General features: G+C 46.2%; 2 protein-coding genes across 17 annotated transcripts in view; one reads left to right on the top strand and one right to left on the bottom strand.

Annotated features, from left to right (window-relative positions):
* The window catches only part of ATXN1 (ataxin 1), a 228,895-nt gene extending 217,293 nt beyond the window's left edge, over positions 1–11,602 (top strand). For 14 of the 15 annotated variants that reach the window (XM_052811965.1, XM_052811401.1, XM_052812206.1 and 11 more), the window contains one exon: positions 5,306–5,857. In XM_052811965.1, the coding sequence (XP_052667925.1) occupies positions 5,306–5,836 (531 nt within the window). In that variant the 3' untranslated portion in view covers positions 5,837–5,857. Of the gene's footprint in view, positions 1–5,305; positions 5,858–6,605 lie in introns of those variants that run through there. The other variant, XM_052812484.1, reaches the window with a different exon arrangement.
* A 1,971-nt stretch (positions 11,603–13,573) lies between these two features.
* GMPR (guanosine monophosphate reductase) overlaps positions 13,574–27,724 on the bottom strand; it is a 45,320-nt gene continuing 31,169 nt past the window's right edge. Inside the window, exon 9 of one of the 2 annotated variants that reach the window (XM_052812618.1) lies at positions 13,574–19,213. In XM_052812618.1, the coding sequence (XP_052668578.1) occupies positions 19,033–19,213 (181 nt within the window). In that variant the 3' untranslated portion in view covers positions 13,574–19,032. Of the gene's footprint in view, positions 19,214–19,647; positions 20,394–27,724 lie in introns of those variants that run through there. The other variant, XM_052812705.1, reaches the window with a different exon arrangement.

The following is a 27,724-nucleotide window of genomic DNA, read 5'->3' as shown; positions in this document are numbered from 1 at the left end:
TGTAGCTTCGCAAAGTGTTTGATTACAATTAAGTTTCAGTTGCATACATACTTCTGGAAGGAGGAAGCTTTTCGAATGGTATTATCAAGGGAGTGTAAGTTGTAAAGAGTAAGTGCCATACAAAAATAGCATTGTTATCATTAGCTTTGGCTTACTTATGTACTCCTCCCAGGGATTTCTGGGAAGTCATTATAATATTGATGAAATCGTATTTTCAGACTCTGTGCAAACATTAGCTAATTTTCTCACCAATTGAGAGACAGAGGTAGGAGATTATTTTTAGCTGAGCATATACAACTGTAATGTAAATAGGGAGGCACCTTGCAGCTGCTATTGTATCGTATCATGGCAAGCCCACAGCTGCCTCTCCCCAGCACAGCACTTAGGCAGAAAGAGGTCATCCTCCCTCCTTTCCCCATCTTCCAGTCACCTGGCAAATCCAACCCTTTTCCAGGTATGGAAACCTAGAGGAAAATTAACCCAACTAAAGCTACATGCCTTTTCGGTGAAATAACTGGCCTTAGTCCTGGAGGGATGCTAGGTTTCCATTTCACAGCATCCTTGCTCTGGATTAGGAAGAAGTCAAGTAAGTATCAGCTGGACCAGAACCCAAAGTTCAGCTGTTACTCCTCTGCATTCAAGTTGCCTAAAAGAAAAGACCTACGGATCTGCATCTCTTTGCAATTCTACACACTATTCTTGTAATAACACTTTCATCATTACTACCTGTCCTTTCTTTTGCTGCCAGGCACAAGCAGAAGCCAGTAATTTACCTCCATTGATGTTAAGGTCAAAACATACAGGAGATGCAAAATAAGTTCTCTGAAATGCTTGCTTTCATCCCTGCATTTCAGTTCCTAATCATTCCTAAAGTATAGCTTAAAAAGAAAAGATGAACATACAGTTCTTAATTTTCCTTTTTTTTAAAAAACAGAATCATAGACACTAGAGATGGAAAAGTCCCATTAGAGCATCTAGTTAGTAGCCCTAACTAGTTTAGTTTAGTGCATATCTTTTTAGACCATCATCTAGTTTAGTTTTCCCCTTATATCTCTGCATGCACACAAACCAGTTACTTTTTCTTTACTCCACACTCTCCTTTTCATTATCTTTGGCACTGTAACAGGCACAGAAAGAGAGATGTTGACTCAGTTCACTGCTGCAGATGGAGATCTCTCCCAGCCTTCCCTTCATGTGATCTCCATGTCCATGTCCCCTGGTCACAGGGGCAGTAAGTCCTTGTTCCTTGGAGTGATGGGGTGGCTGTGGTCTGTCTTCGGATGCATGTTACTGATTTCTGGGAGTGCAGCAGATAAGAGCTTCTGTGATAAACTCAGCAGCCAGTGGTCTGGTGCACAGAGGTGGCTTCTCTTGAGAAATGGTGGGATCACATGGCTGTGGAGAGCAGTAGCCCCTAACCTTCAAGCGCTGGGTCCATTTGTTATGATGGTGTACTGAAGCTGGGCTAGATGCAGCCCTGGGGGGATGACCACCCAGACCATGTGTTGTGACAGGTAGTCCCCATGGCACAAGGTGCTGCCTACAGCCCCATAAATTTCTCAGAGAAAATCCACTCTGGTGAAGGCAGTGTTGTTCGGGGTGGTGGGAACATTAGGAGTCCCAAAGACTCTGAGTAGGCGAGGTCGTATGGGAGCGCAGCACTACAGAGACTTCTCTCTGTGAGAGGGAGAGCTTCTATTCCACAAATCTGCCCAGCTGTTTTTTGGACCCGAGGAGTCTCTCAGCACCCACAGCAAGGCCTTCAGTGGAGAGCTCCACTGCTTAATTGCACATTGTTTCCAGAACCGCTTCCTTCTCTTTGTTTCCAGCCTGCCACTCCTAGTTTCATCACATTTTAATAATGTCAGGGAGAAAAACACTTAATTGGAAAATGTATGTTTACGTTTATTAAAATACAGTTCACACAAACCACTTTTACTAGGCACCTTTTGCTTTAGTGCTCGTTACGCTGGTTGCAGCAGTGAGCCCCAAGACTAAAGTTGCTGTGTTTCTGAATGATGGGAAGGGTATTTTCTGGGCATCAGATCTTGCAGCACCTATCATCCACGTTCCAGCTCCAGCCAGGGTTTCCTGAGCAGTCTGAATTGCCTGCCTTACCTACCGAGTTTGGCTGAGAAATAAAATTATAAAGAGTTATAGAAGATTGCAGATATTCAGCAGCTGCACTGAAGAGTTTTGGGTGTTTTCACTAGTCAGTCTTACAAAACAGAGATGTAAATGTAGCTTGCAGTAGAGCCTCGGTGTGCTTGAAGAGGGACCAAATTTCTTCTCTCCTACAATAATCATGGCAAGATATTGGGGGAGGGAGCTTTTAAAATTCATATTTTGTGTTTCAGTGTGGTGGTCAGAAAAAAATTATGCAGGGGTGTTTTTCCTGAACTTTCACACTTAAAAGGTCTTTGACTACTGTTGCTTGTAGAGAATGGTTACCTTAAATCCCAAGTTAGCTGAATCCAGAAGCGGCCAGCTAAAACAGGGCTTGATAATCCATGAGGGAACCCATTTCAAATCAATAGTGGTACATGCACACCGTGACCGAATTGTGGAAATTCTGGCATTTCACCATCTTTACTATTTGGTGTTATTCATGGTCACCACCACCAGTTCTGGGATTTGTTTCAGTGATTGACAGTTCAGGCAAGTGTTTTGGATGCCACGTTAAAAAAAAAAAGTATAACGTGCGGTGGAAGCGTGTTCATATCAAGAGGAACTGGTGTGTCGGTGAGGATGATGCACACAAGCGTGTATGATTCCCACAGATACAAATAGCTTTTGACAAGGATGGGAAAGTAGAAGAAAGAGAAAAAAAAAAATACAGCAGGCAGGCAGGAAGAAAAAAAGAGGAGAGACATAGCAATATAAAGGAGAAAGCTGTGTCCACCAGATGATCCATGCCTGGAGAGAAGCCTACAGCTCTGTGTAGACAGCAGTTTCCATTTAAGTCCATGGGAGATACTGGATATTCACCACTTCGCCCAGTCAGACCCCTTATTGAAATGGATGTGTATGGAATAGGATCCCAAACTCTGGGCAAATATTTCTGCAAATCCTGGCTCTGGAGTTTTTCTGTCCAACGACATGGAGGGATGGGACTTTCATGTTTACCTTGCCCCACTTTCTCCATAGTTCAAGGCATAAACCAGGCCTAAAGTCAGGTCCCTTTCCACTATTGCCGTGTGTGTAGTTGATTGTTGGCAGGCAGTTCTGCTCGGAAAAGGTTTAATATGACAAAAATTGATGTAGTGGAGGGTATCTTTGTGCCTCTGAACTGCTGCTTTTGAAATTCCTTGTACAGTGGCTTACTGCATTGGGCAGGTGGAGTGGCAGGATAATACATGCAGCGTTATTCGTTGGCCTAGTTGCAGAAGTACGTAGCGTGTATTTATAGACTTTGTAAGTTTTTTTCCAGCAGAATCAACTGTCTCATAAACTGCAGTTGACTGCTGACATGGGCTTAACCAGTCGGAGGCACAGTCAACATCTGATGGGAATCTTTGGTTTCCTGGTTCTGGAGTCTCTGTCCCTGAGCTGTGGGACATCCCTGATCAAGTCTTCCTGCCCAAAAGGGATGTGGAGCCGGTGGGATGCCAGGGGAGCTACCTCGGGCCCTGCTTGCAGGGAGGGCACCTCTGAGAGTAAGCAGCAGTAGCGGGGAAGTGGCAGGGCTGCTGGGTGCTGTACTGTCGAGTCCAACTTCTTCTGTGAGACAGGCCATGCAACTTCATCCCAAGGTTCACAATATTAAGAACAAAGATGTTTGAACACTGGAGTGCAATGTGCATCGCAGACTGCTTCTATTCCTTAATGTTGAAATGTATTTTTAACAATACAAAGCCATGCTCGGTATGACAGCATTACTTGCTCCCAAGGGTGAGAGGTGGTTTCACAAGCCTGCTGTGATGTTCCTTTCAAGTGAGTCTGTGTTCCTGGAGAGGGAAGGCTCTCCAGGCAGCTGGTATGCTCCTTGCCTGCTGAGTGGCTCAGAAGTGAGATGAGCACATGTATTCAGGTGTTCTCCTGCCCTTTAGCCCCTATCAAATAGGGGTTACACCATCAGAGCAGGATCCTGCCCCCATGCCTGAGACCAGTTCCAGAGGACACGGGGACCTTGGGAGCAGAGCAGTGGATATCTGACTTCAGCATAAGCCACCCTTTTAGAGTTGCAGACCTCACTGGTGTTACACAGAGCAAGTTAAAAACACGTGCCAAATTTTTAAAAAGTATTAGTCAGAATTTCCTGCCCTCCTTGTTGTGTGCTGGGGGGTCTCAGCCCCGTGGGTTGTGAATTGCAGGAGCCCACATCAAGTGTTTGAGCCTGCAGACACAGCCCCATGCGGTGAGCACTGGACTGCTGACATGTGCAAAGATAAGCGGGTATTTAAGTGCCTTATCATGTTGGGACTTCAAGGCCCAGCATTTGCAAGATCAAGGAGCAGTGGGCACCTGTTGCTGGTCTGTTCTCTCTGTGGCAGCTCCCTGTAAGACGGTTAGATAAGATGCATAAGCAGATACGTTTTTAAACTGGGGGAAGTGGGCGGAAAAGGGGACACAGTGCAGAAAAGACCCAGTGCAGGAACTGGAGGAGGAGGAGAGATGATCCTCTCCCTGAGGGAGTGCAGGAGGTGAACTCAGCTGCAGAGTGGGAGAGCAGGTGTGAGAAGGGAAGAAACTGGACTGGTAACAGGACTGCTGGGGGAAGGCAGGTTCATGCTCACTGCTCTTACGGCTACAACTCTGTACATACTCACGGCCTTCCCCTGGAAATCAGCATGCCTTCAACCGTTTAACGCTGGTAAGTATGTGCTTGTTTGGGTGGAGGTGAGGATGACATTCCTGTGGTCATTTAGGAAATTGTGTGTCAGAACTGAGCTTCCCTTGAGCCATCCTCTGGTTGGAAAGTGTCTTTAGATGTGGGTGAGAGGCTCTAGATACCACAAGGGGATGGCAGGGACCTGAGTTTGCCAGATGGTGAAGCTGTTTTGCCTCTTAGGCCTCTCTGAGCGGCTGGATAAAGGTAAAGCTTGATTCCCGCTGAGGTCTTGTGCTAAGAAATGCTGAGCTCAGAGAAACCATTAACACCCGTGTGACAAGGATAGGCGTGAAGTCTGGTGGTCAGCGTACTGATTTTGCGGAACCTGAACAGCGCTTTTGCAATTTGTTTTATCCCTCTCCCCCGTGGCAAGTACCGCCTGCCGTGCATGTGCGTGAGGGCACACGGGTGATCTCACGCTCTCCCCTCTCTCTCCCTCTGTCTCTCTCTCTGTTGTCCCCTCTCTTTCTGCAGGTCAGCGTGGAAGTCTTGGTAGAATACCCTTTTTTTGTATTTGGACAAGGCTGGTCATCCTGCTGCCCCGAGAGAACCAGCCAGCTCTTTGATTTGCCATGCTCCAAACTCTCGGTGGGGGACGTCTGCATATCGCTCACGCTCAAGAACCTGAAGAACGGCTCTATTAAAAAGGGCCAGCCCATGGACTCAGCTAGTATCTTGCTGAAGCATTCAAAGAATGACAGTCTAGCTGGAAGTAGACACAGGTATGCGGAGCAGGAAAACGGGATTAATCAGGGAAGCGCACAGATGTTAGCTGAGAACGGTGAACTGAAGTTTCCGGACAAAATAGGATTGCCTGCAGCACCTTTGCTCACCAAAACAGAACCCAGCAAGCCCCCGGCAACGAGGAAGAGGAGGTGGTCAGCCCCTGAAACAAGAAAACTAGAGAAATCAGAAGAGGAGCCACCTTTGACTCTTCCCAAGCCTTCTTTTATTCCTCAGGAGGTTAAGATTTGCATTGAAGGTCGATCCAACGTAGGAAAGTAAAAGTTGTTTGGGGAAAGGAAATTAGGCTATCCCTTGTCATTTTTATCCAGATTACTGTACTGTAGACTAAATAACCCAGTATTTACATGTTATCATCTTATTTTAGGTTTATGTTATAACCTTGTTGTTATAGTTGCAGCTGGTATTATGCAGGAGACTGGTGCATATGTTTTTCCACAAGTGTTTGTCAGTGACTAGGTTTATCGAGAGCTACAGAAGGGGCAGTATCTGCTTCACACACCCTTAGTGGAAATGAATGTGTTGTCATGGCTCCTGTTTTCTAACACCTCGTGTAGGACAGGGTCCAGCTGTGATTTGGTTTTCTTTTCGTTGTTGTTTTTTTTTGGTTTTGTTTTTGTTCTGTTGTTTTGGTTCCTGTTCTAGTTTTTTGGGGGGAGGTGAGGAGAAGGGAACTGTAGCAGAGGTGTATGTCACGCGTGGGGTGCGTGTGTCTAGGGGTGCGTGTGTGTGTGCACGCCAGTCCCAAGGAGGGACTGCGGCTCTGTGGCGGGTTGGTGAAGAGGTTTCCTCACCCCAGGTGGATGCTGAGGACACAACCCATGGGTGTTATTGAAAAGGATCGGACAGTCTCTGACGTTCTCAACAACAAGCCAACTCTTACTCAAGGCTCTACAGTATATATATATATATATATATATTTGTGTGTGTGTATATGTATATATATATTTTTTCCCCCCATGGGGTCTGACTGCACTGATTTTTATTCCTAAAGCAACTGCCACACCAACATTTCCTTTCTGCTTGTTAGTGCAGTTCCATTGCCCGGAGTCAGCAGACGGGGAGGCTGTACGGACTCTTGCGCCGGTCACCCTGCAAGGTTTTCCTTCGTGGCAGTGGGGTGGGTGGGTGCGTGCGTGCGTGTGTCCTGGGTGTGCATGGGTGTGTGTGAGAAGGCCTCCGGCTCTGTGGATGCGCCTGGCTCAGGCCTCCGGCTCTGTGGATCCACCTGGCTCAGGCTCACTCCTGTTTTTGTGCAGTGTTAGACAAATCGACCGGGTTACGCCATTGACATTTGCTTCCACAAGGTAGACGCATACTGCCCCTTTGAGATCACAGGCATCCATTGTTTGCAGTTAGGTTGCAAATCTTTGTCTTTAACTCTAGTACTGTTTTTAGTTCATGATTATGGACAACTGGTGCCACTTTTTTCAAATTTCGGTGTGACACAGGAATTCGCTGTTGAAGATGAACCTAGAATGTCTTTAAGCACTTAAAATGCTGTTCACACTTTATTGCTGAGCATCCTGGTCTAACACTCAGTACGTACTGTATCTCACTTTAATCTGCTTGGAAAGCAACAACAACAAACAAACAAACAAATCTCTTCAACACTGTAACTACATGCAACTATGTAAAGTTTTCTCACAGGCAAGATGCTGAAAGTTTTAATGTGGTTTCAAAGGGATGAATGTGAATTATTGAACTAGTATGTGACAGTCATTGTCCACAAAGGACTACTTAATAGGAGGCACTTTTTAAACTTTAATGCTTGAGAAAGAGTTAAAGGCATATGCGAGCTGACAGATAATAAAAAAAAATAAGAGAAAGGAAAAAGGAAAGAGGAAAAAAAAAATCATTGTCCAGTGTTTTTGAAAAAGATGGACTTTAAAGAATCTTGCAATTTGCACATCTTGAGTTTATCATTTGTGTGGTATTCCTGCAGTTTTTACCTAATAATGTTGTGGGTTGGGGGGGGTCTGAAAGAGCATAAACAAATGTAGCAATTACTCACTAACCTGCCTACGCTCTAGGCCATTTCATAGGGTTACGTTCCTTTCACAGTTCATTTTTGGTCTTTCTACCATATCTGCCACACAGAACCAGGTCCTACTGGGACAGCTCTGAGAATTTTTCTTCAGACTTGCTGAGAGAGTTTTCCACAAGAAACATTTCTATACATAAGCAAGGTGTTTGTTTGTTTTGAAAACAAACCTATTGTTATTTTATTATTATTATTTGTTATTTTAATTGCATCGTTTTCCATTGGAAAGGCGAGATTTCAAGAGTTTGGTACAAACCAAGTAGGATGGGGGGGATTCATGCCGTTCAGTCTTTTCTTTCCCCAGGCAGGGCCGGATCCTTTGAGGTGCTGTGCACCCAGCCTCCTGCACAAGCCTCGGCGAGGTGCAAGTATGAAGTACTTCAGGGCTGAGCGCTAAAGCCCGTTGCTGCCACTAGAAAGATCCCGTTGATTTCAGTGGGATTGAGCTTGGGCCCTACGTGAGCAAGCGTTCGTGTTGGTTTTGGTTGGTGAGTTCGCATCCTTCAGGTAGTTTTGAAGAAGCTGTACTGATACGGAGGAATGGAAATAAAAGTCCGTCATTAGAAACGCAGTAACCTAAAGTGAACAAATTTATTTAAAATCGTGTTTTCCCTCTCCCCTAAAATACAGTGCTTTTATTTAAGAGAAGAAATGTTAACCCCAAACCCCAGCTTTGACTCTGTTATTTGTTACTTGAAATTTAGCTCACACCAGAACTAATTGTTTTTATACCATATTCTGGGGTGCACCAAAAAGTTGAAATACGTTTAAAATAGCTTGAAACTTTTCTTGAATTTCCTTGAATTTTATTAACCTCTCAGCAGGCTACCAAATAGCTGAGTGGGTTTCTTCTCACAGTCACACTGCTTAGTTAGTGCTTATTTGTTAATATTTCTGCTCAGAGAAGTTGCTTAATCTTCCATATACTCTGCTCAGGGCACTTGCAGTTTATTGTTTTGTTTTGTTTCCTGTTTTGTTTTTAAACTTTGATGGTAAAGGAATAGAAAGAATTACAGATTTTAGTTCACAGTTGTACCACTATTTCCGTACTTCACATGTACTTGGAAAAAAAAAACTCAAGTAAAACCATACGCATACACATTTGTGGTTAATAAGGAAGCAGGGGCTATTAAACTGACTGGATCTATTCAACTAACACTAAAAAAAAATAAAAAATAATAATAATAAAAAAATACGTTTGGAGCAATAGGAATGTATTAGTTCTGTGCTTGTATTTCAGACTGAGGAATTCTGAAATAACTGGTTCTTTCCAAACAATTGTCCCTTTCCATGCTTTGGCTTTTGTAGGATGTGCAATACTTTACGTGCCAACTTAGACTCACCCGTGCGGTGTTAGCTAGATCTCATACCCACTTCTGATTTCCCCTGGTTTTGTTCTTTTTTTGAACAGTTTCTTTCTTTCTACCTTTTTTTTTCCCTATTAATACCTCCGTCCCTATCCTCCCACCACCACCAAAAAAAAACAAAAACCCCAACATATTAAGGGTCAAGCGTCCCTTACCCTGGGAAACACAACCCCTTTTTGTATTCGATGTTAAAAAAGATCCAGGAAGAAAAAAAAAAAAGATGTATTAATGTCTGCGTGCCATCCAAGCGGAGGGCAGCACTCGGCCATACGGCTGAATGCCGCCCTCCGCCTGGACGGCACACGTGCAAGACCTGGCTCCTACCAGGGAGAGAAAAGTCCCCCTGGGCACCAAGTCCTTTGCAAGGTGGGGCTTTGCCTCTCCCCCGGCTCCGAGCGTCCCTTGCCGTGAGTCCCCATGTCTGGGAAGTGCCATCGATCCCCGGGCGCGTGCACAAATGCCACTCACAGGCATAGAGATGCTGAGGCGAAGCCAAAGGAGGAGGTTTAGCCGCTGCTTCTGTGCAGCGTCCACTTCGCAATAGTAACTGACAGTAGTTTTCTTTTTCTTTTTTTTTTCTTTTTGTAGCAAGCCTGTTTAGTTTACAATGAAACGCATACAATCACCAAGAAATTAGTCAGGGCAAAGAAAAATAAAACAAGAACCTCTTTATAGGGATTTCTAAAAAAAATATCTATCTGTCTATCTATCTATCTATCTATCTAATCTATCTATATATCTATATATATAAATGACTGTTCCTTATAGTGTTTAACTTAGGCATTGTTTCAGTTTGTCTGGGCCACATCATGGGGAATTTGAGTTTGATGTCACTTACCTCGAGTCCTCTGGTCGAGACCCAAATCGGAGTCGCTGTTGACCTATTTTACCATTTCGTACATTGCCCTTGGGCTCGCTTTCCCTCGAAGATGCAGACCTCGGGAGGAGGGGGACACACATGTTCCTTTTTTTATTCCTTTAATTCCTTCATCCCGCTGTCGCTTCGTTCGACCTGTTGTTCCCGTCATTTTCTCGGCGTGGGGAAGTGACATCACTACTCTTGTTTCCCTTAAATCAAGGAACATTTAGAAACCTTTCACACCTTTTACTCAGGGATGGGGCTGGCATATGTGTGGTACACTGATGTGACCAGAAGCAGCACTTTTACTGCTCTGGAGTAGGGATGTACAATGTTACAGACAAGTTTGGATTTCCTGCATCTCACGGTTTAAACTTTGTAGATCTCACTTAGATTGCGATACAAAAGCAGCAGGCTCAGCGCGAACTGTAGCTGTTGGTTATCATGAAAATTCACTCTCTGCAGAGATTTATTTTACTTTAAAGTGTGTTGCCACTAGTAAAAAAGGAAACGGTGAAATTCTGTTAATACCTGCAACTGCTAAAAAAAAAAAAAAAAAAAAAGCTTGTATCAAGGAGAGCGAATCCTCAATTTTTTTAAACACTAATAGTGTTATTTCAAAGAGGGGGGCTCTTGGCACAGTGCTCTGTGTGTCCTGGGCCCCAGTTCTGCAAACACTTATACACGTGCTTATGGGAGGTCCGGGCTGGCTGCCAAAGGCTGCTCGGGAGCTTGCTGTGATGCACCTGTATAAATCTTTGTGAAATTGAAGCTTGGTTCAGTCAGGGCCAGATCCTGACCTTACTCAGGCAGCTGGAAAAATCTTGGGATTCGTTCAGGCTCGCCAGGGCAGAAGTCCCAGGCAGGCAGGGGGGATTTGGCCTGCTGAAACACTTCTGCTGTCCCAGGAACTGGACAAATGGCAAAATGGGACATGCACTCATACAAATAATTTCCATTTCTTCCCTCCCCATCATCACAGGTAACAGCAGAGTCCGCTCTGGGCTCTGGCCAGTGCTGATGTGAAAAGCAAGGGGAATGAACGCACCACCAGAGTGCAGGCAGTAATTTCCTTTCCTCTGGTTTATCTAACCCTCCCATCCCCCCCCCATCCTGAAATACATAGAAAATGAGAATTTGTTGATGCAGCTACGCATACGTGCACACACACACACCCCCAGACAGAAGTGTCTGTTTGCACACGAATAAATATGTGTGAAATTTTTTTTTACTCATATGCCTACATGTCCACTTGATTCCCTGTCCTGAGGACAGCCTTGCTTTGTGTCGATCGGGAAATTCCAAACGCGTTGCACACCTCTACTCCAGAGTTCAATTTCTTTTACATAGACGACCTCGCTTCAGATGTGTTACCTTTACTGATAGGATCTTTTCTTGTAGCACTATACCTTGTGGGAATATTTTTTGATGTAAACCTAATTTGAGAAGCTTATTAAAAATAGAAACTTTTTTTGAAGCACTCACATTGAGGAGTACAGGTAATGTTTTAAAAAAATTGCACAAAAGAAAAATGAATGTTGGAATGATTCATTCAGTGTTTGAAAAAGAGATGGCTCTGTTTGAACAGTGAGTTTCATACCTTGTTTGTAAAAAAAAAAAAAGTTTTTAAATACAAAAGCAGAGAAAGGTTGAAAGTTACATGTTTTTTGTATATAGAAAATGTCATGTCTAGATGATCTGATTTGTATTGGCTTTGGCCAGGAAGAATTATTACTTAAAAGGCTCTTAAAGAACAACTGTGCTTAATTTTCTGTTCATATTACATGGGTCCCATTTCTGGGGAATGGAGTCTTGCTTCATGCTGTTTATTCCTGTGCTGAAAATACACCTTGGAGCAGCAATTCTCGAGTGCAGCTACAGGGCACTTCAAAGGGTGGCTACTGTGCAAAAGTAGAGTCTCACTCCCCAGCTGTGTTTTGGCTTTAAGTCTCTCCCGCCTGCGCCGAGGGAGCCCCCGGCAGCCCAGAGGGCAAGGCTGGTTCCAAGGGAGGCCTTGGCCGTGCCCTTCGCAGGCAGGGCCGGGCCGGCCCCGCTGCCGGGGATCGTCCGGGTCCGCGTCCGCGTCCGGATGGGTGGAGGGCCGCTGCCGGCTGAGCGCGACCTGCTTAGTTCCCGCCTGAAGCCTTTTGGGCCCCTTTTTTCCTCTCTCCGGGATGCTGTTCCACGTTTTTTTCAGCACTTCCAGACGAAACCCAAAGAGTATAACCCTGAGCAAGAAGTGCTTACGACAAGGGATCCTAGCCCAGCGCTAGCGGCAGAGCGATACCCAAGGCGACCCGGCCTTCCAGCCCCCGTCGCTGCCCCCTCTCCCCCGCCTCTGCCGGGGAGCGGTCGGTCACACGGCGCACGTTCCCAGTGACGGTCTTGACCGACGGCGAGACCGGTGTTTTTCAGGAGCCAAACGGAGAGGATCCTGAAGCGGTTTCTGAGGAGAGGGTCCTTTTCCTGTCCAAAGATCAAGCTGGGCAGCTGGGAGCCGGCGGCAGGGTAGAGCGGGTGATGTTCCAGGCTGCTTCCGTCCCCCTCCCCGGAGGCGACCCAAGCTTGCGCTCCCGCAGGCGCACGGGGCAGAAATACTCGCCCTGTCCAGGTGACCCCCGGGTGCTCAGAAAACCAGCCCCAGTTGTGTTACAATGAAGTGCATTCAGCCAACAGGTAGTATTTATACAATAACAGTCTCTAAGGTTTCTGTAGTTTTTTTCTTGTCGTTAGCTGAAAGGACTCAAGTCTTCCACTGAGGATTTTATGGAGGCTTCATCCAAGGTTGTTTCTTTTTTGTTCGTTTCTATTTTGAGCGGTCAAAGCTCCTGTGCCCTTTCCCTCGACCACGCAGTAGGTATATGCATTGGAAGTGTTTGCAGCGAGCGTTAGTCACTCGTTGAAGCTGTCGTTGCTGTACTACGGGATTGCTGATGAGCAGAAACTGCAGGGCCCGGATCCTCGGCTGGCGCGGCTCCCTGGGCAGCCCGCTCTGCCCCTTCACACCCGCCAGCAAGGGGATCCCGCCCTGGCGTTTGCTTTAAAAATCCAGGACCCACGTACTCTCCCTCTGAACACGCTCTGCAGAACTCCTCTCCAAGTCAGTCGGGTTTGGCTCTGTGTAGCTGAGGGCAAAAATGGGCCGGGGCGGCTGTGGGTGGCTCAGTCTGTGTCTTCTGCCTGGCCGTCGGGCTGGCCTCTTAGCGAAGTGACTAATCTGTTAAGGCATAGATACGACTCTTCACGACAGTCAGCTAATGTTGAAACTCACTAATGTATGTATTTGCTCTTTTTTTTTTTTTTTTTTTTTTGTCGGAATAATATATTAACTTGTTGAACACTGTTCTTTTCGCAGTGTTACAAAACGGGGCGGGTGGGGGGATTTCCCAACCTTTTTCAGTTCGGGTGAGCTACTGAAAACCATTTTGTACTAGCTATGTCACCGCTCCCGGCAGCCGGCGGCGGCGCTTGGCCGTGCCGGGGTAAGGGTTAGCCATTCTACAGCAGTAGTTTTTAAGGTCTTTTTTTTTTTTTTTTTTTTTTTTAAAATGTTCTGGTATTACTAATGAGGGCTGTTGCAAATCACACTTCCAGTGTAGTTCCTAGTGTAGGCCCAGTAAAAGGGATATCACAGCTTTGTGTTGGGGAGAAATTGAGCTGACATGGCCAGTACAAAGGAGAAATAGGGAGGGAATAACGTTTTGCACCTTATTGAAAAGAGGAGAAGATTTTAAGTGCATACAGACATAGTTAAGAGCTTTTATTGTGACAGGAGAACTTTTTTCCATATGCGTGCATACTCTCTGTAATTCCAGTGTAAAATATTGTACTTGCACTAGCTTTTTTAAAACAAATATTAAAAAAATGGAAGAATTCATATTCTATTTTCTAATGGTGGTGTGTCTATTTGTAGGATACACTCGCGTCTGTTTATTGAATTTTATGGTCCCTTTCTTTGATGGTGCTTGCAGGTTTTCTAGGTAGAAATTATTTCATTATTATAATAAAACAATGTTTGATTCAAAATTTGAACAAAATTGTTTTAAAGAAATTGTCTGTATACCAGTACAAGTTTATTGTTTCAGTATACTCGTACTAATAAAATAACAGTGCCAATTGCAAACACGTGTTTTGTCTTTATGCGTTATGACTGAATGTGAGAGCGCTGTCCTAGGGAAGTAATTTGCCCAATTTAATTCCTCTCCCCCCCCAAGAGCATTTGCTTTTATTCACAATGACGCAGAAACACACACGTACCCATCCGTGGCCATAAAACCCTCTCCAGACCATCAGAGTGAAGCTCTTTATTGCATGACAAAAACTTTCCATTTACAACTTTTGAACACGTCAAACGATGGTGCCACGTGCGCCGGAGGCATTGCACACGCATGGCTGCTACCGATGAGGGGAGGCAGCGCTCGTCATCGCCATCTCAGCAGGGCCGAGAGGGGCAGGAAGACATCAAATGCTCATCGGCTCTTTTTTGCCGATTGCGCAGAAGCGCTTCACAGTTATCGCAGGCAACACCAAGGAGTTTTGGACTCTGAATTACTTATGTATGAAAACTAACCAGTAAACATTGTGTCAGGTAAATGCTGGAGAGGGCTCGCTTAAACATCTGAATGACCTCAAAGCGAAGCAAAGGCTACACGGGGGGCCGATCCATGCTGTGTTCAGGGGCGCAGAGCTGTGCCAGCATCTAACCGAGACCTGCTTCGGCCCATCTGCCCCCGGGCAGCTGCCAGCCCACAGGGAAGGGCCTGGCCCTCTCCTGCCTGCCAGTTCTGGCTGCTGCAGAAGGCAAACTGCTGTTCTTAGGCCTTGGCGGCTTTTTTTTTTCTCTCTCTTCTACACAAGCAAGGCCAAACCTGGCTCTAGTTGCAAAAGCTCTCCTGGCTCCAACAAAGTTTTGGTATAAAACCGATACTAGCATCTAAAAAGCAATATCCCCTGGGTGGAGGGACAGGAGGCAGTGATGGACACTGGCAGAAAGCTGTAGCAGCAAGTCTGTTCAAGACAGTGGAGCTCAATAAACCAGGGAGTGCTTGGTTCAGAAAAGGCTTCAAATTCAACATGCCCGTGACTGGAAAACACCAGCCCTTGTCCCAACACAGGGGGGCTTGGCTAATTGCTGATATGTTTCTTGCTCACCCCCCATCCTATCTCCCCCCTGCTACTGACTCGCTGAACAGAAGATACAGGCACCCTTTGTATGGGAAAAGCTCCTCCAAACGTAAGCAGAGGCTCCTCCTGCCCCTGCTTACAACTCTTCATAGTGTGGCCCCATCCTACATTCACCCACCACCCCCATGCCCTAAGGTGAGAAGCAAGCTGCACAGAAGAGCATGGCCAAAGCCCCTGCCCCATGGCCGATGGGGGTGAGCTGGCTGTGCCAATGAGCTGGGGGGGGGGGAGCTGCGCACCCCCAGGTGCGTACACTTGTTTCTTTCAGAGAAAGCAGACCTGCGTGGCTTGTTTTGCATCTGGCAGGAAGCTGGCTCAAGGCCCACTCCTCTAACAGGCTGCCTTATGCCTGCAAAGAGGTCTACACGTGCGCTCCCTGCAGCCACCACGCAGTCACTCGGGTGCGAGCAAGGCTGCTGCTTTGCCAAAACCTTCCTCCCCAGAGAGAGATCAGGTAAGCCAGGCTGCGTGGGCAGGAGGGCCAGCCAGCCCACCCTGCAAAACATACTGCAGCAAGGTGACTCCAGAATATGACTGGGAGCAGCACGGGGTGTTTTAGCTGTCCTTACATTTCAAGAAGGCAGAGAAGGACACACTCAGCAGGGATTGCTTTAATGATGTAATGTTGCCCTTTTCAGCATCCCTGCTTGTAGGTCTTTGGTATGTTAAACTAAATCCCTGCAGAGCCAGTGGGCCAAACCTCAACATTGCTCTTGGGTGCTCAACAGTTGCCTGGCTGGGGAAGCAGGCATGAACTTGGCCTACAGTGCAGCTTATCACACTCAGAGCGTTCCTCTAGACAGGCTGGGATTGGGGTGGTAGGGTTAAAGAAGACCAGGTTATGCACAATCACCCAAGACTAAGTGCTTATGAATGACACTTCCCACAGAAGGACAAGTAACAAGAAACCTGGCTAAATGTGCAGGTGAGGTAGATCCGCAAATAGCACGTGGCATTTGTCAGTGGTTGTGGTCTCCGCTCAGACCATCCTGCCAGGCATAGCGTGCCCCCAGCTCCCTCTCTGCCCCAGCTCCTTGTGACAGTGGCAGTGGGCTTGAGCAGGGCACAGGACCTGAGGCTAAGTGCAGATGAGGGCGACTAACTACTAGAGCAGAGGACTGGGTGTTAAAGGAGGGCTCAAGTTTGTCTTTTTTCCATTTTGCAGCCTGTCTGAGAGCTGGACATGTACAGTGTGAATAGTGAGCGCTGACATGGTTGAGGGTTATCCGTGAACGAAACTCACATACAACTTTGGGTGAGATGCAGTCATGCCACCAGTTCAGCCCTTCTGCAGCCGATTTCTCTCTCCTGCTCACTTTGGAGAGAGAAGGAGAAAACGAAATAGAAAGAAAACATGCTGCTTATCAAAATGATGGTAAAAGCTGCTATTTAGAAAACTAAATGCCCTAAGTCAAAGCTTTTATCAGTAACTATTCTTAGTGTCAATGTCATTCACAGCCTGGAGAATTCAGGGGACAACTTAAGATTAGCTTATCCCCATCCTTTCCCTGTTAGTCACTGGTCAGTCAGCGGTGTGGGCGAAAGGGGAAGGAAAGCGGGTGTGAGAGTGGCCCCAGGCCAGGCTGGCTGTGGAAGCGTGCGGCTTGCCTGGGGAGGAGGCTCCACGCTTGCCACACCTGCAGAGAGGCAGCCCCCAGTCCTTGCCCCCAGCCCCTGCCCTTTGGAAAAGAAACTGTTCCGAAGTCATGTCATGAAGCTGCTCTGTTCAGTGTGCATATGATCTTTTTAAAAAATGTTTACAAATATATATATTTTTACATGTATATGTATTTCTTAAATCCCATTTAGAAATGTAGCTAAAAAAAGTAGAAAAGCGCTAGCGAGAGTAGGTGTGAGACCAGCAGACTGCTGCACTGCCCACGTATGAAGGCACGAGCGTGGAGACACACCTGCGGTCAGGCCTGCGCTGTGACAGTCTAACCCCGCTCCTGACGGAGGTGTTCACTTGCCTTTGTACCCCTAATCCTCACATTACGTAACTAAAGGAACGGTGACCTCCTACAGCCGTACTGATGCCGAGTAGTAATACTGCCTGTACTCTGGGCTTAGTGCAGGTTAAGAGCAGTATGTGGCCCATGGTAGGGTTTGTGGTAAGGAAGCCTGGCATCCTCTTAACGTGATGCTTTCAGGCTGGAGGGAATAGAGATCAAGTCCTTTATTCGCAGGGCCTGCTTCTCTTCTGAGTTCAGGTTCCTTTATGATATGTGGGCAGGACAAATGGTCCTTAAAGCCAGCATGAGCATAACCTGTGCTCACATTAAGGCCCTAATTCACCTCCAAAGCAGAGGAAGGGGTCATACCACAATTAAGAATTATGTCCTACATGTTAAATGGAAGGCATTTAAAATACCAGGCTATTCAGAAGATATTCTGTGCTTTTTCTAACATGCACAACACACTTCAAAATCACCAGGGATCAGCTTGTCACCTAGATTTGCTCCTCAGCATGGTCAACTGTATCAATCTTTGTGCATGGCTTTTTGAGCAGTCCAGCATGAGAGTTTAATTCTAGAGCTTCTCTTTGCTATTCCTCTTCCTATGGATGACTCTTTTGCTTTTCAAAGGAACCCTGCCTCTTTCCACAGATATCTACAGGAGGGGAAAGTAAGACTCTGAAGTACTTAAGTAACATCAGCTATATTACGATCTCAGCAGCACTTTAAAGTAAGTGGCAAAGCATTATTAATTCATTGGTGCTCACTTCTACATCATTTATCATAACAAGCTACTGTAGTATTCATGTGGATGCAATGTGTATTTCCAAAGAAATTTCATTGTGATTTATCAATTAATTAGTGGGCCATTACACTTTATTAAAGTGTTACCCAGAGTCTTAAACATCCATTACTACCCTAAGAGCAAATGCTTTAACTCCATCTTAGCCCACCAGTGGCTTGCAATCAGGCTATTCTGCTGAAAGCTCCCTTTTGCTTTTCGTGGTGTCAAGGTCCACAAAGGAGTGGTACCAAATAACCAAAAGTGAATTTGATCCCTCCAGCCTCATTCACCTGGCCACAGACAATGCAGAGCATAGCATTTTTACATCTTTGCTACATGGATATGAACAGGCAAGGGAACAGGGAGGGCTGCAGAGAAACCCCTCCTTGGTGGGGTTACTGTTGCTGAGTTTCAGTGTCTTAAAAATCTGTTCACAGGGAGTAGGTAAAAGCAGGAACCCAGGTAATTCAATAACTGCATGCACGAAAAAGCAGGCAAGCTCTGAGACGTTTTCTCCTGAATGATCTCCATGGATGGGGACAAGGGGGGCAGCATGGGTTTGCTACATTCAATGCCAGCTTTTCTGAAGTGGCAAGTCCATTGCCTAGGGAGATTTAAGTAAGAACGGCAGTACCAGCCCTGTGAACTGAGAGTGAAAGAGACCCGGCATTTTTATCATCACAGTAAGAAGTCACCAGTAGCCAGGCCTCATCCACCATCCACCTCTGATATTCTGCAGGTTGGCAGCCGTGCCACAAACATCCATTCTTTTGCCAGAATGAAGATTAAGAGAATTTGATTTTTTGGTTTCTCCGCACAATTACTTGCATCTTTTTCTCTACCAGCCTGCAATTTCTGGAGGGTGCACTGCCAGAAGCTGACAGGTCAGTCTTAAAAAAGGCAATGTGTATATCTGTGCAGGCATAACAGCCGTGTCTGTACAAGCCAATTCCTTGTTAACTGAGGTTTCAACAGCTATTTATCAGAGGGGGGAAAAAAACAGGTGAAGAAATGATGATTAAAAAATAAAATAGGCACAACAATAAAAGATTAAGCTATTGCATTTTGAACCAATGGCACTGTGTTAATAGCACGACTTTCCCCTTCCAAATCCCAGTCACAGCCCCTCCAATGGCTATGACACTGCCATTCTGAGAGAGAGAGGAGTTTGCCACTTACACAACATGGAGGAGAGAGCAAAACAAAACCACAGCCCTTCCTGCTCCTCTCTCCCACCCCTCTCCCTCCAGACCCCAGTCCCGGGCTAAGAGAAGACCTGACTGTGCTGCTGGGTGACCCGGATAAATGTTGTTCTCCTGCTCAGTTCCTTGAGTTTGGCAGCTCCCACGTAGGTGCAGGTGGAGCGCAGCCCCCCAAGGATGTCCAGGATGGTGAGTTCCACATCCCCTCTGTACGGTACCTCCACAGTTCTGCCCTCCGAAGCCCTGGAGAAAAGATCGGTTACTGCATTTATGTCTAAATGCAAAATGTAACAGTGTGTTTACTGGAGCAATGTGAAGCTTAATACTCTGCATGCTGCAGTTTACAAACATCTCCCCCGACTTTATTGCTTGCTTGCCTGTTGCTGCTTGGTGCTCTCAAGCACTGAAATGCCTCAACTCCAGTCACCACCAATACTAGGAACTAGAAGCAGACAAATCTTGTAGATGCCCCAATATCCCATGCGTGTATTTACAGATCTGCCCCTTCCTCCCCTCCACCATCTGCCTACAAGCAAGTGAAGCTTCCAGGTTTATTGAAAGGTAAATTTGACCTTGAGAGCTGCAAGCTTTAATGTATAAGGAACAGCCAGGCTCAGGCAACTTCCAGAAATGTTGGAGCTGGTTCTTAGCAGGCACCACTCAGCACAGCTCTACAGAGGCTTCACAGCCCCTGGGCTCTGTCCCATGTTACTGACCAGAAGATGCAGATGGAAATGCTCCAGCTGTCTCCTACCAGCCTGATTCTCCAGAGCCCACAGAGATGATGGAGTGAAAAACCTGTTACAGAAACCCACTGCAGAGCTGTCCCCTGAAGCTAAAAGGTAAGCTAGCACAGTTCAGAGCCAGGCAAAAAGGCCAGAAAAAATACCAGTGCTGTGAATACTGTCAAGTACGAGCGCATGCCAGCACAGACTGCACTGGTCCCAAAAGCACATCTGAAGAGTTATATGACAGAAGAATCCAGGCAAGTAGCTTTCACTCCTTCCCCTTCAGCTTTCTCCAGCCTCATGCTCAGCAATTCCTCCTGCAGCGGAGCGCCCCAATCACCAGCTGATCTCACTAGGCTTTAGAGCAAGCTTGTTCTGCATGGCACACTAGCTCCTTTGGAGACATAGGCTCCAAAGGGGTGTTTAAGAGAAATTCGGAGGGGAAAGGAGATTGTTCTCCTTTTCCCCTGCAAAACAGAGGCAGAAATTGTGGCAAGATCTGTCACTGTTGTAAATGTGGCTTTATTTACTTCTCCCTTAAACACGTTGTCTAGGGGATAGTGCAAGAAAGAAAGGGCATGCCTGTTTGGAGGCTCCATTTGCAAATCATTAACAGCAACAGTGGCTATGTGGAGGTACTTCAGCGTGAGCCTGGCTATATTTCATTCTGTTAGTTTAAATGTGAGGTCAAAGCCCTAGGGAGACAATAAAGGAGAAGTGTTAATATTCCATGTGAATAAGGAACCATGATTAATCTCCCTACATCTGATGAGTAATTGACTCTTTCTTGAAACACCTTAATAAACACTGTAATAAGCAGCCAATGGAAAAAAAACGTATGTACCACTGCCATCTAGCAGATTGCATGGGGCTCAGTGGTGTGTTGTAGGGCCTGCACAGTTGGCCTTTCACAGATTTTTATTTTCAGCTCCAGTGCCAGCGGCAAGAGAAGGCCTGGCCCACAAACCAACACAAAAGTAGTCATGCTATCATTCTGCAGCTTGGTTTTTGGCCATGCCCACCTCCTTCCAGTCAAAGTCAGGACGTTCAGCTCAGCCTCTGGGGAGCTTCCCATGAGATTGTGAGAGAAAGTGCATGTCTGGGATTTGGGGTAACCAGTGCCAATTTTACCTACTAGATCCTGCCTTCTGAAGAGCTCTGCATGCTGTGTTGGTCAAGAAATGCAGGGTTTACTGCATTCATGTATGACTGCCCTTTCAGTTCACACATGAGAGTCCAATTAATTTGTGCATGAATGCCCCATCAGTTCAACCATGAGTGCCCTGTTAATTTATGCTTGAGCATCATGTGGGGCATAAGGTGCAGGGTTTTGATAGTAGACAGCTGACTGCAAACAAAGGCAGTCCCAATTACACTGGTTCAACAGACCTGCAGAGATGGAAATGTTGCTCCCGAGAGCGTGAACACTTGGCAGTCCTTTTTTCTGAGCAAAATTACAGAAATGTGGGACATGCACAGCCACTGCCCCTGAGAGATGCCCCTGCAGTGGCTATGGTGGTGTTAGGAAGCTGGAGCTTGTGGGATGCCACTTTTGGCTTTGGAGACCAAAACCTACAAAAGTGGTGAACACCTAACTTCACAGCCCCAAAGCTCTGACAGCTACAGTTGCTACTGCTCCTCTAGGATCAGCTGATAAGATGGTGCAATGTCCTGTTGATCGAGGAGTAACCTATAGATACCATACTGGGGGAAGCATGCTGGAAAAGAGGTGCGAGATTAGCTCCATGGAAAATGCTGAGTGTCCAGTTTTATGTTCACCTTTGGAAAAAAGTGTCAAAAAGGGCTGAAAATTCTCCATGCTCCCACCATACATGCTGGGAGTAACGGATGTTCCGGAATGAAAAGGAGGAGTATAGGATGGAAGTGGGAGATAAATCTAGAGCTGTGAGTTAAGCAATTGCAAGCGCAGCAAAAAAGTCAGAGCTCAGTTCTTATTGTTATGGCTATGGAGCAAATCCCAAGACAGTGAAGCTGTTTGTGTCATCTTCTTCCCCAAATGGGGAAATGCCCACACAGCTGCATGTGAGCACTGTTCACCCCCCCCCCCCCCCCCCCCAGATTTTGGATGTCAGTGAAGCCCTACAGCTACTGAACTCATGACTCTATTGGTACCTTTAACAGTGGTGTTAATTTTTGCTTGTACAATCTTAATCATATGCTTTTATGCTAAAGCACAGTGAATAACTTGACCTGCCATTATGTTCTTGGTTGGCTGGTTTGAAAGGACAAGTCCTAAAATTTGTAGCAAGTATTCAGACTATGATGATGTTAACCCTGACAGGGGTCCACAGGGGTGAGGAGTGGAGTTTGTAATGGGTATGTATTCAAACTGTTGGGGCTTTCTGGGTTATGTATTTTACAGAAACAAAAAGTGTGAAGTTTGTAATAAGCATGTGCTCAGACTGCTGTAATATTAACCTCCATAGTCTTGTCCACAAGGATGAGAGGGTGAAGTTTGTGGTGAGTATATATTCAGGCTGTGTTAATGTTAACCCCAATACTCTAGTCCCCAGGGGAAAGGGGTAGTTTGTAACAGATAACATGTTGCCCAGACCGTGCTGATGAGTCCTGTCATCTGGTTCCCAGGGGAGAGTGGGCCGAATTTTAGTAAGCATATGCATGCATTGTTGCACTATTAACCGCTGTAGTCTGGTCCAGGGGTAGGGTCTGTGATGGGTATATAACCAAACTGGGATGTTAACCCCTTTAATGTGGTGCTCAGGATGGAGGAGTGACATTTTAGTAAGTGTACTCTTATGGTATTAATCCCTACTGCCTGGTCCAAAGGGAGGAAGAGTGGAGTTTATAACTGATGTACATTAAGACTGTGATGTTGTTGAAAGAGTTCATAATGGATTAACATTCAAATAGTTCTTCAGTATATGCCTTGCGGAGGTGAGGAGTGCCATATAGGCCGTAAATTGCAGGGCTTGCTGCATTCTTGTGTGAGTGCCCAATTAGTTCATGCATGAGCACTGAATAAATTAATGCATGAGTGCCCAATTAATTTATGCATGAATGTCCAATTAATTTATGCATAAGCATCTAATTAGTTCATGCATGCACGCCCAAATAATTTATGCCCAAGCACCCTGTTAGTACATGCACAAGCGCCCAATTTGTTAATGTGTGAGCACCCAGTTAGTTTACATGAGCACCCAATTATTACACACATGGGTGCTGTGTTGGGCATAAATGGTAGAGTTAGGGTAGCAAGGGCTGCCAGTGTGACCTGTGTGGGAGAAGGCCATGATCTGCTTCATGCCAGTCACAGAGACAAGTTCCACCTCGCTCTGAAAATGGTGTGAGCCACCAAAAGTTCAGCCAGTCAGGGGAGCACAGGACACCTCTGCTCAAGCGTATTTAAGAAACAGCAGCAGTCACTGGGAGAGGAGACACACATGGACACACCTGAGGAGCCATGCAGCTGGAGATGCACTCTCGAAAGGAGGTGCTCCATGCTAAACGTGTGCACTCCCAAAGGGACAGTAGTCCCTGGGTGACCCATGGCAGAGCAGGGACAGCCGCAAAGGGATTGTGGCCTGTGGACAACCCACAATGGAGCAGGCACAGTAAGAAGGAGGAGTGGCAGACAGAAACCATTACACACATGACCACAATGTCCTGTGCCACCCCCTTCCTCACCGAAGGAGTCGGGACAGACTGAGTGTGACCTGTGGTGAAAGTAAGGGGACTTGAGACATGGCAGGGGCGAAGAGAGGTGTCTGGCTTAAGTGGAGTCTGGAAAACGGGGAGGAAAGGTGCTTACTTACGTGTTTGTTGAATTTCCCAACAGTGATAAGAAGTTTGTGTTAGTTGGCAATAAATGAAACTAAGTAAAAACTCCCCAAGTTGAGACTGTTCTGCCAGCAACAAATGCTGCGCACAGGCCATGCATGGATTACAGGGGTGTCACAAAAGCTGGCACACTGGGCAGAGAGCTGCATAAGCAAGTCAGCAGGAACTGCTGCGGGATTTGCAGCTCTGACGTCTCTTCCAGAGTTATGACCTGAAACTAACCCTTTCTCAGAAAAGAAAGGTGAAGACGGAGTGCTTGGGACTCCCAACAGCTGGGAAAGGTGTGCTCAGATGCTCTCAGCACAGACTCTATGTCTCTCGCTAGCCACTGAATGGTGAAGAGAAGGGGAGAACTATTTGCTTTAGACTTTTTGCACAGGGTCCAATCTGCGGTGCGCCCTGTAACTCCCGGTCAGCTCAAGCCTGCTGCTGGCATGGAGGGATGCGCACGGTGGGTGGGAATCCTGGCAGGGTGGATGGGGTGAAGCACATGTGATGGTGCTCTGTCAGCCCAGCAAAACACGGATGAGGATAAAAGGGTCAGGCTGCCCTGGCATGACGCAACCTTATGAGTGGAGCATTTAAGAAATGGCAGGAATTGGGGGCAGGTCTTCCAGGCTATCATTTGGGATACAGAAGAAGGCAGTAAGTAGCAGCCAGCTGCTGGTGCTATTCTGCCTCTGTGGCCCAAATTGCACCCTACAGTTAGTATAAAGTGCCAAAACCCTGCTTAGTAGCAGCTGTGAATTGCTGAGCGACCACAGTAGAACTGCAGCGTTCACACAAAACCTGTGAAATCTGAAAAGGGTTAACAAAAGCAGCTTGGCTCTAACAGCAATACTGCATGCGGTAATTGCCTTTCAGAAATTCCCAGCTCTGATCCATGTTCCTCGTGGAAGGAGGTAAAAATGTAAAAATAAAGCAATATATAAATGACATAGAAGTAATGAACCCCGGGTATACAGATTTCATACAAAATTAAATGGGATCAACTTGACATATTCATTACAAAAACAATTACTCTCACAACTTCATACCCTGCTACAGCCATCTCACCTTACCTGTCAATTTTAATTTAAGTGTTGGCTGGAGGCTCAGGTTCTCCAGCCAAAATGTGTAATTTTGAGAAGATGAAGTTAAGTGACAAGTAGTTTGATTCTGCAGGGGGCTGAGCACACTGAGCTCCCCACTGCTTGAATAAAACATGAGTGCTCAGGCTCTCTTAAAGACAAAACAGCTTATTGGGGTCACTGACACAGACGTACAGCTGGGCTTTTTAAATGCATATAAAGAAGTCCCACTGCTTTGACCTGTTTGGGGTATCCAGCATTTAAAATGCTGACTTAGAACCCTTTTGGTTCAAGTTTGCCATAAGCTGAACTAGTAAGTGACTAAACTTCCTGTAACTTTTCCTGTAAGAGTAATTCAAAGCAAAGCCTTGCCCTGTTTCCAATCGTCCCTTCAATGCCCGGCACATTTACAGTGCTGGGTAAGTAACACTTGCTATTTTTAAACCACAGTGACACTCATGCTGGGACAGGCCAAGCAAGACCAAGACCAAGGTTGGTATGAGTAGCCAGCTCTGCATCGTGGCTGCAATGTGAACAAGATGAGAATCGGCTCCTTCACAGTTAACAGCCAAGGCTTACAGTTTTAATGTTTGGAGATGTTGTAGCTAAGTGTAGGCTGGGGACTCCTTCTATGTTACCTATTAGTGACACAAAAAGGCAGTATCTCAACAGGGACTAAAAACTTCAGATTGTGCTTCTGCTCCCTTGATGCTGAGGAGGTTTCAGAACTTGATCCCCAGGGGACTCTAAAATCAGGATGCAAATCAAAATACAGCTATGGATCAAGCAGAATTTGTATTGCCCATAAGGAACTGAAAGCATCTATCTAGACTAAGCCAAATACAGCAGTTTTCTGTATATCCTTTACTCCTACAAGACATTAATACTTGCACTTTACCTCATTTTTAAGGGGGATCAGCGTCAATTATTTCTCCTACTGGCAGTAAATTTTGTTGCCAGATCACGCGCACACCTAAATAGGTAGAGCAGAATTTAACAGCTGCCTTAGTCCTTTGGCCCACTGGTACAGCAACCTTTCTCAAACTTCTCCTGCAACTTTCACCAGCTCTGTGGTGGCCAGGCCCTAAATAATTATGCTGCACTGAGATCCATGCAGCATGCTTGGGCTGCTCTGTGATCTCTCAGGGAGCTGCCATTAACTACATGCCTGACCAGCATCAGGCCTTCCCCACACTCCAGCTGACACAAGCACAGGGTAGCAAAGGACAGTAAGTTATCGTAGTTCAGATAAAAGGTTGCCAGCACCTCTGTGTAACTGGCAGCTGCCACTTTTAAATTATAAGATAATTACTAGTGCTGTCCACTCAGACCATTTGTTCAGATGACAAGCAGATTTGCTGGGGGACAAAAAAAGCCCCCAAACTTCTGGGAACTGGCATATGAACCCAGAGTGAATCAAAGCTCAGAGGTATGCAGCACATCCTACTGGTGCATCATTTCAGCTTGTCTCAGATGCAGGTGGTCTCTTGTGCAGCTCTTTCTTCTGCAGCTCTCTCTTCTGCAAATAAACAGTTGTGATCGAAAGCAAAACCACACTGAACCTGCAGTGCCAAAAGAGCCTTGCAGGTCAACCAGGTAGAAAGCCAGTAACATGGGTTGCTCCCCTAAGCAATCCACTGGCTGTCCTCAGTGTAGCCAGACATCCTGCAGATAGTGGTGCTTTTAACTGGTACAGATGCAGCCCCATATGAGATTTAAAAAAAAAATTCCTTGCACATTGCTCACTAGCTTCTGATCTGAGCCCCAGAAAAGAGGTACATGGGCTCACGTAAAGTAGGAAGGGTACACTCCACTCAAGAAAGACATGTACGTCCTCCTCAGGCAGAAGGCAAAGGTATGCCTGTCCCCTTCTCATCCTATTAGATGCAGAAGAACCCTGGCTTTAACAATCTGCCAGGATATACGTGTTCTCCTCAAACTACAGTATTCACCGTATATTTTTGCTTTTTAAGAATTTTTTTTTTCCTGCAAAAACAATGCCCTTGGAACTTGCCAAAACTCATCACAAGCTTTTTTGCCCTTGAAAAACTCTTTATTATCATCTCTTATCCCTATGTCCAACTGATTTTCTCCTCTTCAGAAGTCTTCCTCAGAAAGTAGTACTGAACCAGACTGTCTAGTAGGCACAGACTATCAGGTAAGTGCAGCATCCACAAGCTCTCTGTTTCCCTGTTTTCACATAGGCTTCTCTTTTAATGAGCCTGGGTTTTCTGCCAGACCAGGAAAGCTCATGACTTCATTTGTCTCCAGGTCTCTCCTGCACAATGTCTACCACTAGGCTTCCTTAGTCTTCATTATTATTGCAGTCTAAGAGCTCATAACAATTTTGTATCTTCATCAGTGACACAGACAGTGGGATCATGTGCACCCTCAGCAAGTCTGCAGAAGACACCAAGCTGAGTGGTGCGGTTGACACACCTGAGGGATAGGATGCCATCCAGAGGGACCTGGACAAGCTTGAGAAGTGGGCCCATGTGAACCTCCTGAGGTTCAACAAGGCCAAGTGCAAGGTCCTGCACCTGGGTTGGGGCAACCCCCAGTGTCAATACAGGCTGGGGGATGAAGGGATTGAGAGCAGCCCTGCGGAGAAGGACTTGGGGGTACTGGTGGATGAGAAGCTGGACGTGAGCCGGCAATGTGCACTCACAGCCCAGAAAGCCAACCATATCCTGGGCTGCCGTAACAACAAACATGACCAGCAGGTCGAGGGAGGTGATTCTGCCCGTCTACTCTGCTCTGGTGAGACCCCACCTGCAGTACTGCGTCCAGCTCTGGAGTCCTTGTACAGGAAAGACATGGACCTGTTGGAGCGGGTCCAGAGGTGTGCCACAAAAATGGTCAGAGGGATGGAACACCTCTCCTGTGAGGAAAGGCTGAGAGAGTTGGGGTTGTTCATCCTGGAGAAGAGAAGGCTCTGGGGAGACCTTTATTGCAGCCTTTCAGTACTTAAAGGGGGCTTATAAGAAAGATGGGGACAAACTTTTAGCAGGGTCTGTAGCGATAGGACAAGGGGTAATGGTTTTAAACTAAAAGAGGGTAGATTTAGACTAGATACTCCATATATCTATATTCCTTTCTTCCTTAGAAATTTTTTACAATGAGGGTGGTGAAACACT

The sequence above is a fragment of the Harpia harpyja genome, chromosome 1 (genome assembly GCF_026419915.1).
Source record: "Harpia harpyja isolate bHarHar1 chromosome 1, bHarHar1 primary haplotype, whole genome shotgun sequence".
Lineage (NCBI taxonomy): Eukaryota > Metazoa > Chordata > Aves > Accipitriformes > Accipitridae > Harpia > Harpia harpyja.
The sequence above is the reverse complement of the archived record's forward strand: the minus strand, read 5'-3'. Positions and strand labels throughout refer to the sequence as shown.